General features: G+C 33.5%; 1 protein-coding gene across 1 annotated transcript; it reads left to right on the top strand.

The window, feature by feature from the left end:
* The first annotated feature begins 11,113 nt into the window (after positions 1–11,113).
* LOC118749068 lies at positions 11,114–11,745 on the top strand. Its single transcript, XM_036483855.1, has 2 exons — positions 11,114–11,367; positions 11,431–11,745. Exons 1-2 carry the CDS (start codon positions 11,149–11,151, stop codon positions 11,674–11,676), a joined length of 465 nt encoding a protein of 154 aa, XP_036339748.1. The 5' UTR covers positions 11,114–11,148; the 3' UTR covers positions 11,677–11,745.
* The last annotated feature ends 820 nt before the right edge of the window (positions 11,746–12,565 follow it).

Genomic DNA, 12,565 nt, shown 5'->3' with positions numbered 1-12,565 from the left:
AAAATATTTCTTCTAGTGATCAGGTAGCATGAATTTGATGAAATGTCATAATTTTATTAAAAGTCAAATGGTTAACAACAACAACGAATGTCATTAAATGGAACTACCTTCTTTTTTGTATCATGATCTATTAGGTGCATGATTCAATAATTAAAGGTTTGCTCATTAGTGACATTAGAGTTTTGACTCTCCCTTAGCTCCCTTACAAAAGCTTTGCACACACACACGAACCCACACACATGGCCTTGCTAAGGAAGCCGATTTTGTCAAGAGGGAGCGAGAAAACTGTTTTTTGAGCAAACCTTTTATTATTGAATCATGTATTAGGTGTAGCTTTATCAAAATGTAGAATTGTTGAGTAATTTATCCTTAAACTTAAACAAGAAAGAAATTTTTTTCTGCGCAAATGTCCCACCCGTGACGGTGGAATCGCCCATATGTATGTGCGTTGCGATGCTATTGAGTGCTTAGTGGTCGCTAACTGCACGCTCTGCCCATGTACTCATTTGCATTCGCGAAATATTCGTATCATTGGATGCAAATGCGAATGTGTAAAATGATATACACTTAGGTCTCTTTTTATGCGGTACATGCGTTCCTCAGAAAGCCGCATAAAACAAATCCGCATAAAAAAGTTCTTTACTTTCATACAAAAACAGGGGATGCGTTCCAGCATAAAAAAATTCGCATAAAAAAGTTCTTTACTTTCATACAAAAACAGGGGATGCGTTCCAGCATTTTCAAAAACCGCCTAAATTCAGAGACTCCATGTAAAAAATTCTAAAAAACCGCATTAAAAAATCCAGTGAGGCATTATTGTACAAAAAAACAATTTATTTCCTCACTTCAACCCTTATTATTCCATGTAAAACCGAACATTAATGAAATAAATAAAATTTTATCTGTATGTTAACAAAAAAAAATAAATAAAAATACTAAAATAAATACATGAATTATGTAAGAATACATAAAAAAGAAATTAGACAAAGAGGTTTTTTCTTAACAGCGGTCGCCCCTCGGCAGGCAATGGCAAACCTCCGAGTGTATTTCTGCCACGAAAAACAGCTTCTCGTAAAAATACAATCGCCGTTTGGAGTCGGCGTAAAACTGTAGGTCCCTCCCCTTTGTGTGACAACATCATGGCGCACACCACAAATTGGAGGAGAAGCTCGGCCAAACACTCACATATGTGTAAGCGCCAATGTATTATTACTATTATTATGTATGAATACAAAGACTAATTATTTATCAGAAGCATTGTCTTTTACACACTGAAAAAAAGTAATAAATACTCTCAAAAAACAAAATCGCTACTCCGAAATAATGGTTCGAAAAGCCGTATAAATTGAAATCCGCATAAAAAAAACGCATAAAAAGAGACCTAAGTGTAAATGATAATTATAAATGCGAATGCAATATTCGCAACATCCCTGGATGGTACCTGGATTACAACTGATCTTCCCGCAGACCGTAAAGGGAACGTTTCCTTGAGCTTGCAAGCTATGAGTGACGAGAGGAAGAAATTTGTTAGAATAAGGGCAAATCTCCGGAACCGAGCGAATCAACGCTAAAAAAAGTTTGTTGTTGAATTGACCGCACAAAAATATATTATACATCAAATTGTTTGAAACCCGTTGGTTCTTGTGTGATTAATTTTTCTCAAATGCTTAAAGAGTTATAAGTAAAAAACGATAATTTTCGAAAAGTGAGAAAAAGAGAGCGTGGTTTTTGTTAAATTTAAAAAATTTTCGAGAGAGTAGGTGCAATGTATATATCAGGTGCAATGTGTATATCAAATTTGGTAAAGAAGGTGAAGATGTTTTCGAATATTTGACATAAGTGGCCGGCCCACGGCCAGTTTCCAAAAAGTTTTACGAAAAAATAACTTTCTCTTAATGTCCATTGAAAATATAATTTTTGAGTAAATATCTAAAAATTCGTTAACCGCTCTGCCCAACGATCTGGAAATCCTTTACATACACACATATGAGTTCATGGCCATATTTTAGACAAAAATTATTTTATGATTTTAGTATTTTCAGCGAACTTTATGAAGAATTTTATCTAACGATAACGCTTGATACTAACCTGTTATGCTTTAGTCTGCCAGTGTGCCATCAAAAAAATGGGAAACTTGAAGGCATTCACCCAAAGACCTATTAAGACAATATTTGTTATATTTTCAATATTTCCAGAGGCACACGGCTATAAAAGGTCTTATTTTATTCTTTAGTATGTAGTTAATATGTATATAAACAAATAAGAAAAATGTAGTAATCGCTGAAAGTGCAAAATGGAAAAGAACCTAAAATATTACCGTTCTTATAATTACGAGTGACAGATTTCAAACGGTTACAGTTTATTTCAATGAGAAGCACATATTTTTCTCAATGCCTATTGCATTTTAAAATATTACATTTATATTTGTCATGAAAATGTTATTGTGAAGTGGTATTATTTCCACTTTTATTAAAACGAAGGGGCGTACCTGCTAAGTACCATGCGGTGCTCTGGTGATCCGCTGGCGCGGATGTGGGCCAACGCTCACTTTCATGGAGCTCCGGCGCTCCCTCGGTGGGCAGTGCTGCTGCCTTGTTAAACGCAGTGCCCTGCTGCTCCACCGGCGCTGATACCGGCCAACGCCTGCTTAGTGCCGCTGGTTGGCACTTGGCTTGCAACCAACAAGTCGCAGACAATTAAATTTACATATAAAATAAAACTGAACTGCTCGAGTTTAAGTGACGCGCAATAATGCCGCCCATGATTCAATAATAGAAAGGTTTTTTAATAAAACAGTCTTCTCGCTCCCACACATAAAATCGGCTCCTTTACTTGTACAGAATGTTGCTCACTCTACAGTTGCTAGTTATATTAGTAGTAAAACCAAAAATTCTGCATACTAAATATTCGTTGGCATCACCTTCGTTTGCGTAATTTTCGGGAACAAGTCTAGAATAGCGACCTTTTAGCTATAAAATAACCAAAAACGCCGATTGATAGAACTTTTTACGCTGATTTCAACGATATCAAATTTATTTGTCGCAGGTAAATATTAAGAAGATACAAGAGGTTTATTTGCTTTGTTTATTTATATTTTTTTATTATTACTTAATTCTTAAAACCTAAAAATAGATAATGATAAAATATGTATACCGCATTAAACTCGGGTACTTTCTAAATAATATAAATTTCTTTACCATTAATCATGCAGTTGCTTTTTCAAAAAAGTTATTTCATTAAAAAAAATAACATTTGCTCGTTTTTTAGTGGTTTTGTTTTAAATATATAAAAAACAATTCCAACTATGTATATCAGCTGAAAGATAAATTGATTATATTTATGTTGACGTTATTAGTTTTTTAATCGGTGATGTGGTTCATAAGATATTAATATTTAAAACAATAAAAAAATTAACTTTAACCTTCTAAAACCTCTTTATATTTTACTTGCGCTAAATAGTTTTCGCATGGTTGAAATGAGCGTAAAGAGTTCTATTGATATGCATTTTTCGTTTTTGCTTAGCTGAAGGGTGGATAAATTAAAAATCCATATTTTTACGTGAGTTTAGTACTTCCATTAAAACACCAAATATATTGCAAATTCACATAGAATTAATAATACACATTTTACTTCTAATTGTATACTTTGCGCAATTTTTTTAGTACCTTTCTACTACCGTTTTCGCAAAAGGCGATCACGTTCTTCCCCTCTCTCCTACTTCCAAAATACAAATCTAGATAAAGGAGTGTCAAATTTGAGCTGTCACAAATTACATAACCTTGTGTTATTGAACCATGAACGTCGCCTAGCTGCTATCATACATACGTCAAAGTCGCATTTTAATATCGTAAATTTTTGTAATAGATTAGATGAATAGAATTCATATAAGGTGATTTGTAGTAATTTGTAGGGTTGCAAATTGTATGCTTTCATCGCATTTTATCAGCGTCCTTTCGAAAAAGAAGAATTTGGCAAAGTGATCAAGTTTTTCATATTCTTCTTGTCCAATAACAATTTAAGTTATGCGAAATGTTTAAATAAAAGCTGTTGTATTTACTTAATTATTACTTATTTTATTTATATTTAATAAACTTGCAAAGTATTTTATTGTAAAATAAAGATAAGTATGATATTGATGAATAACTATGACTTATGAGTTTATTTAATTGAAATATACATAAGTACATTTTTAATTGCATATGGAACAATGGTAATTCAAGTTTTTTATATAGCATTTGTTCACAGATTTTTAAAGTTTGATTTTAACAATGCATGAAAAATGCTTTTTGGTTTAACAATACAACTCATATTTTTGTGAAAAATTCTTAATATACAGTTTTATGGAAAAATATATTATACATACTTATAAAAGTTTGTTTTTTTTAGCTAGTTTTCTTATTGAAAATTTGTACATTTCAAATTATTATTTTGCTGTTTTGTGCATTTTTTTCTGTTATATACATATACAAGAAAATATTGATTTTTTATTTTATTTTATGAATTCTATTTTTGTGTGCTGTTTTTTCTTTGTTTTACGCTTCATCAAAAATTGTGACGTTTACACCGTAAATTTTTGTTATAACGTATGGCCCTTGGTATATGTTTTCATGCTCATTGCGTGGGTATTTTTGAACAAGAACCCTGTCGTTAACGCTAATTGATAACGCACGCGCCGTCATATATTAGTTTATTTCGAATTTTGTGTTTGTTAATTAGTTCTTTAACAATTTTGTGCGACTTTTGCATTCTATATTTAACTTCTTTCGCATAATTTTCTACGTTATAAATCGGGTCAATTTGTTCTTTTTTTAAATCGTGAGGCACTGTGGCCTTTTTCCCAAATATTAATGCAAACGGGAAAAAACTGTGTTAGTTGTTGTATCGTGTAAAAATGTAAAATATTTTAGATAAACGTCCCAATCGGAGAACGTTTCATTTAAATATGCTCGGACATATTCATTAAAGACGGTGTGGTTACGTTCGATAGTACCCACTGTTTCATGATAGTGTGCGGTTGAAAAATCGTGGTTAACTTTTAAAAGTTTGGTTAATTCGGAAAAACTTTAATTTTTAAATTCAGTGCCTTAATCAGATTTAATGGAATTCTTCACACCGTAAGTTAAGACAAAGCTTTCAAAAAAGCTACTGTTACCAAATACTTTGTTAAATCGCATATAATGGTAATTGCGAACCTATTACCACTACTCGACTCAGGTAGCGGTCCTAATGTGTCTACAATTAAAGTTTACGGATTTTCCAATTTTTCTATATATTGAAAATCATGTAAGTAACATAGCGGCCTTGTGTACTATCCGCATTTGGAAAATCCGTAAACTTAAAATTGTAAAATCTCAACGAAGCGAAAAGATATTTGAGCAAACCCAACGCCATTACAAAGAGAAAGACTTTTACTTTAACACCTTTTTTGTATTTTTTTGAGAAAAATTACTCCGGCTTGCATACACAACTTCAAAAATGGGCAAAAACGCATTTTTGCACTTATAGGTTAGAACATCTCAAAATCCTGATGTGATGGAGCAATTCTGTGGCCAGATTTGAATTCAGCGCACCGAAAACCTTCGGGAAAGTATATTCTGGTTTCTGGGTAAAAATATTGTCGGCCTGTGTAGTTTGTAAAAATTTTCAAATATTGTTTCTGCTGATTTTTAAATTTGAAATAGAGAAATTATTAAAAAATAAATCATCTTTTGGCCATTCTACTTTCTTAATGTTGCGATTGCCGGCTTCAGCATCAAGCCTCAAAAGTAACTTGTCTAAACAAGTTGTTTCGTTAACATTCGCAAAATTAAGTAATTCTTGTATCTTGTGTTTTGAATGTGCACATATTTGAATATTTGAAATTTTGTTATTTTTATCGTAGCGAAACTGTGTTACTATTCGCGGAATATTTTTAGAAAATTTATCGTAAACTTGTACTGTAGAGCTTTCCGTGTAGTTGTTTTCGTTCGGTAATTCTATAATTTTTGTCATTGATAACGCGATCATAGCTAAGACATTTTTTGCCAAGTCTTCTAGTTCGTTAACGGTAATGCGTGAAAGTGTGTCTGCTCCAACGTTTGATTTGCCTTTTATTTACTCAATTGTGAAGTCGTATTCTGACAGTTCTAGGCGTATTCTAGCAAGTTTTGAAGACGGGTCCTTCATGTTAAAAAGATAAACTAAGGGTCGATGGTCAGACTTGAAGTGAGTGCCGTAAACATAAGGTCGGAACTGCTTGATCGCGAAATATATAGCTAAAAGTTCAAGTTCTATGATTGGTTTATTTTGTTCTGCCTTTTTAAAAAATTTAGAAGCGAAACATACCGGTAAATCATTTCCATTATGGTTTTGGCTTAATATAGCACCGCACCCATTTTTAGAAGCATCTACAGATATTGAAAATTACTTAGTAAATCGGGATATTGCAAAAGTTTAGGAGACATTAACAGGTCTATTCTGCGCTGGTAATAAAAAGTTTGTAACCGGTAAATAAAGTTCCTGTCAATTTTTAAACCCTTTTCGCATTCTGTATACTCTTGTAATCGGTAAATTTTGTTACCATCTCATAAGCTGGTAACAAATTATTGCCCCGTGAAATATGCAATGCCAGGATTTGCACAATTCTTTATAGCTGAATTGCTGAATATTTTAACTGCATTACCAACGTACCTAGAATCGCGGTGACAAGAACTGGTAACATATTTTGGTAATACAATTTTCCGGTTACAAAATCTTCGGTAACGTGCAGAATATACCTGTTAGGCTGATTTTAAGTGTACAAATGCAGTTTCGCAAGCGTTGTACCATTCGAATTTGATATTCTTTCGACTCAGTCTATTTAAAGGTGCTGCCAGTGACGCAAAGTTTGGTATGAAGCGTCTATAATAATTTGCAAACGCAACGAAACGACGAACAGCGTCTTTATCTGAAGGTTTTGTATACTTGTTGATTGCGTTTATTTTTGAGTCGTCTGGCAGCAGTCCGTTTTCTAAACACTTGTGCCATAAAAATGTTACTTCAGAACGAAGAATATTGCATTTTGTTTTGTTTAGCTTGAGATAGAATTTTCTACAAGTTTCGAACACTTTAGCCAGATTCGTTGAATGGTGGGTCTCTCTACAACCGATAACTATGACGTCATCAGCTTGATTTGGCGAGATGCCTGAAAAGTCTATCAACATCATTCGAGAAAAAAAATCTGGTGCTACATTTAAAACAAATGGTAAAACTTTCCAGCGAAAAGCGCCCTTGTCAGTGCTGAACGATGTTATGTCGTGAGAATTTCTATGTAATGGAATTTAATGGAAACCAGAAAACAGATCCAAAGTAGACAAGTATTTTGCTCTACCAAGGTTATCTAAGATATCGCCTACATGCGCTAGTGGAAATTTGTCAGCGATACGCTTTTTGTTAACGGTACGATTTTTGGCCTGATGGATCCTTTTTTGGTACTAAAATTAATGGACTGATTTGAGGAGCTTGGTTCGATTAAGTCATTTTGCAGTAAAGGCTATTATTCTATTTATTTCTTCGCGTTGTGAGTACGGCAAACGATAGTTTTTCATATAAACGGGAGTCTTGTCATTCAGTCGAAGTTTCTGTTCATAAAACATAGAGAGTGTCATAAGGTCTGCTTTTCAGGCAAATACATCGGCGTATTGTAAGCATAATTCGAGGAATTTTCTTTTAGCATATTTTGACATTTGGTTTTGTAAAATTGACTTTAGTCCCTCTAAACGTTTTGTGCGTTTGGAATTTTCGTTTGTTTTGTAGACATTATAGTTTCGAACGTATTTTACCTCGTCCGTAGTATTTATTATTTTTAGTGTCAGCGACGAATTTTGCGGTAAAAACACCACAACAAAGCTCGTGAGAGTCTACGAAAACAGGGTTTTCGGAATTAGTCAATTTAAATAAACGAAAAACTTCACATCTTGGAGGAATTACTAAAGTGTCGGTATTTGAACTGTGAAAAATTGCTATTTTAGTGCTTTTTGTCCCAATGCCGATAGTTTTACTGTCATTTGCGTAGTTAATAATACATCTGTTCGTCTTTAAAAATTCCTTACCTAGTATGCCGTCAGAAGGTATATTAAAACTGTCATCTACAACGTGAAGAGTATGCGGAATAAAAAAATTAGATACAACCAAGTTTGTACTTACGCGATTAGTGATGTTTATCGTATTGCTACTGTCAATTGAGGAATTTCTTGCTAAACTGGAAATCTTGATTAAAGAGATGTCTGCTTGTGAATCTACGAGAAACGAGCATAATTTATAGGAATCGGTACAATTTAATTCAATAAAGTCAGAATAGTTGAGGTTCAAGCAGTAAATTGATTTTTCAGGGGTAACTACCTTTAATTGCTTAGCTCCTGCTCCCCCAGTGTTCGCTCCTGAGGGGCATCGGCGTTTAAAAATCTAACATTAGATGTATTTCTCTAATTCGAACGAGAAGAGCTGTTTCTATTATTTGCCGAACGATTGCTTGTGCTATTTCTGTAATTATTTTGTCTATTGTTAGAATTGTTACTTCTGTTGTTGTAATTATTGTGATTATAGTGCCTTGTGTCATTGCAATTATTGTGCCTATTTGTATTGCCGCTATTAAATCTGGAACTATTGTTATGATAGCGTAGTTGCTGTGCCCTCTAAAACCTCCTCGAAAACTATTTGGTTTGTTTGCCCGTGACTTAAAAGATAACACCTGCCGCTCTTTGCCTTCATTATTGTGTTCTACAATGAGTTTTGCGACTACATCTTTTGAATCTGTAAAGGTGGTCGTAGCTAAAATAGATTCTACTAGCTCTGAACGACTGTTCAGCCTGCAAACGTTTACCGTCTGCTCTATTGTTAACTCATAGGCTTTCGCTTGAGTCATACCCTCAATAATTTAAGGTCGCTCTAATGCATCAGATAATTCTTCTACTCATTTCACAAAATCGGAATAATTGTTATTTGTAATACGTAATGACGCGATTTTGCCAGAGACCACTTTGGAATTATCTGGTTTGATTCTGCTGCGTAGCGCAACTTTTATTTGATCAACCGAAATTATTTGACTGGGAAAAACCTCACGCGCTTTGCCTTCGAGTTTAGACCTTAAAAATGCTATAAATGTTGTAGTTAAACTTTCATCCGACAATTCTTCTATTAAATTGATTTTGTCAATGAATGAGTCGAGTGATAGTGGGTCACCATTATAGTTTTCTCGGATTATAGATACACACAAGCTAATAAAAGATTTCTTTTGCTCAGGTGTTTCCATTTTTATGCCGTTTGGATATGCAATAAAATTAATATTTGGTAAACAAATCGTTACGCAAGGCGTTTCTTCAATTTGTAAAAAATCTTTAAATGAATTCAAAAAACAACTTCTGGTGTGCCAGTTGAACAAGCGTCAGCAAAGGCGTCGTCGGAATCTACTTCAGAATTTAAAATATCTTCTTTTATAAGAATTGAAAAATCTTCGGGTACTAAAACTTTACACCCAATTTTTTTAAAACACTGAAGTAGTTTTTCTTTGCACCGCGGTAAACTTTTAATTATAGAAGCTGGCTTGTTTCCTTGTTGTTCCGAATTAATTGATTCAATTAAAATATTGTTGTAAGTTTCTATTAAAGATTTTTTATATTCGTGAACTTTTTCCTGATTTGTTGAAAGTGGACGACTTTGAAAAACACGCTTGGTAACTTTTGAAAATTTTGCTTGTAAATCTTTGAATACAAGTTCAACATCTGATATCTGGCAAACACATAAAGCAAAAGATCTATAGAAATTTATCGAACAGTTATATTATTGAGAAAAAAAAAAAATGAATAAAATTGTAAAATTTTAAATTTTGTTGGCACGGCATAGAAAACTGAGGAAAACGCTTATTAATAATTATAATCGTTGCAATATTTTACTATATTTCAAACGGAATATTTCGAAGTGGTAAAATTCCACTTCATCAAATCTGCGGTGCTCTAGAATTTGTAGTATAATAAGCAGGGAACGGATTTTATGGAAATTGCCTTTTTTTCTGCTAAAGAGATAGAGTATATTCGATCAAGAATGTCCACGATTTATCTTTCCCTGATTCCATATATACCCATTTGATGCTGCCTTTTTTTGCCTTTTTTAAGATATTTGCCTTTTTTTTTGCCTTTTTTAAGATATTTGCCTTTTTTTGCCTGTTTTAAGATATTTGCCTTTTTTTTGCCCTTTCTACCTTTAAAAAAGTGATTATAGCATTTACAATTTTTTTTTAAAGATTAAGAAATATACACATGCCCATATTCGAAAATTAGTATGTATAGAAAAACGCAGTGTGTAAGTAGTGAATACTTAAGCAAAAATAAATTTTGTAGTTTTCATGTCACTCTGTTGCGTGCTAAAATCTATCAACACAGTTGCTGATGTGCACAACTAACAACTGTTTTACTTCAATAGAGTTTGCCAGCCGTTATTTGAAACAAAAAGTTATTCAGTGTAAAAACTAAAAAAGCAATGCCGAAGTCTAAAATTACCAAGAGTTTAAAAATTCACACTCTGATTGCCGAGTTTGGTTCGGATGTATTTTGTACTGATGGGACCGTTTTATTTTGCAATATTTGTTCAGTAAAAGTTAATCACGAAAAAAAATATTATATTCAGCAGCATATTAAAAGTGAAAAACATATAAAAGGATTACAAATAAAGAAAAACAAGACCCAAATGATAGCACCATTTGTGGAAAAGAATGTATTTTACGCAGATATTACTAAAATGATGATTGCATGCGGAATTCCACTTTATAAATTGAAGAGTGTGGAATTCAAATCATTCTTTGAAAAATACGTTCAGGAATCCCTTCCCGATGAATCAACTCTTAGAAAAAATTACGTGAAGGATTGTTACGAGTCCGTTTTGGAGAAAATTCGGTTAGAAATAGGAGAAAGCCCCATCTTTGTCTCCATCGATGAAACTACAGATAAGGCAGGCCGCAGTGTAACCAACGTTATTGTTGGACCGTTGCGTGAAAGCGGACGCGGCTATCTCTTGACGGTGGAGGTGTTGGATAAGGTGAACTCATCAACAATCGCAACACTGTTTGACGATTCTATGCACATTTTCAACATTCAACGTGAAAAAGTGTTGGTATTTGTGACTGATGCAGCACCCTACATGAAGAAAAGTGCGTCATCATTGAAGCTGCTTTATCCTAATATGATTCATATCACCTGCGTCGCACATGGCGTACACCGGGTCTGCGAATCTCTACGCTCGAAGTACTCAGATGTTGACGTCTTAATTTCAAACTTAAAAAAAGTTTTCTTGAAAAGCCCATTCAGGGTGGCAGTTTTCAAAGAAATGGAACCCAATCTTCCTCTGCCTCCTCAGCCGGTATGTCAAGATAAATTGCTATTGTTGTTAATTTTAATTATAATTATTTGAAAATTTATACAGGTGATAACTCGATGGGGCACATGGCTAATTGCAGCCGTATATTATGCCGAAAACTATGATTCCATCAAAAGAATAATTGACCAAATAACGGACGATGCAGCATGTGTCAGATTCTCGAAGCAATTGTTGAGCAAAAAATCGGTTCAGGGGAATTTGATATATATAAAATGCAATTTTGGTTTTCTTTTAGAGGAACGTCTACAGAAAACAGGTTGCGGAAAAACAAAATTCTCAGTAAAAAATTAATAATTCACATACCCTTTTTATGTAATTGTAGGAACTCCAGTTGGTGAGGTATTAAATATTTTGGATAACATTGAGAAGCGGCTTATAGAAGCGCAGGGGCCTATTGCCAAATTGGTGTTGGAAAAATTCAAAGCCGTTTTCTCAGCTAACTTAGGCTTGGAGACAATAAGGGGTGTGGATAAAATTGTTAAGGGCGAGGCAAACGCCCTTATTCCTGATAATATGAACGTTTCAAACGTTCCATATTTAAATTGGGTGCCACTTGTATCAACTTACGTCGAGCGCACATTTAGTGCATTCAAGGCTTTTCTTCGCGAAAATCGAATGAAAATGGTGCCAGAAAACTTCAAAATGCATCTTGTGGTTCAATGTTACTACAACTATACAGATTAAAGTTTTATGAGTTAAAAACTCGAAATGATAAAATAGTCAAAGATTCAAAGTACAAATTTTTCATATAATGAAATTAGTTCATAGTTTTTCTCTTTTTACTTGTAATATAAACATTTCTAAAATAAATGTAATTTTTGATTGTTCTTCGTATTTTCTGTCTTTTTTAGTGCCTTATTTTGCTTTTTTTGCAATACCTTTTTCTTGCCTTTTCTTGCCTTTTTCGATATTTTGTTTTGCCTTTTTTTGCCTTTTTTGCACTACCTAGTGCCCTTTCCTGCCTTTTTCGCTATTTTATTTTGCCTTTTCCGTCCTATTTCGTTATTTTATTTTGCCTTTTTTATAGGTTTTTAGGTCCTAAAAATCCGTTCCCTGATAGTAAGTATGGTATAGGCGAAAATGCGTATTAAATTTTTATCGAATATTTGCGAAGAAAAATTAATGAAATTCCAAAATATGACTCCTGCCTAATGTTGCAAAGAATCGAGGAAAAATTTTT

The sequence above is a fragment of the Rhagoletis pomonella genome, unplaced genomic scaffold, assembly GCF_013731165.1.
Source record: "Rhagoletis pomonella isolate Grant_MI unplaced genomic scaffold, Rhpom_1.0 Rhpom_scaffold_00014, whole genome shotgun sequence".
NCBI lineage: Eukaryota > Metazoa > Arthropoda > Insecta > Diptera > Tephritidae > Rhagoletis > Rhagoletis pomonella.
Note: the sequence above shows the minus strand (reverse complement) of the source record. Positions and strands in the feature narration are given on the sequence as shown.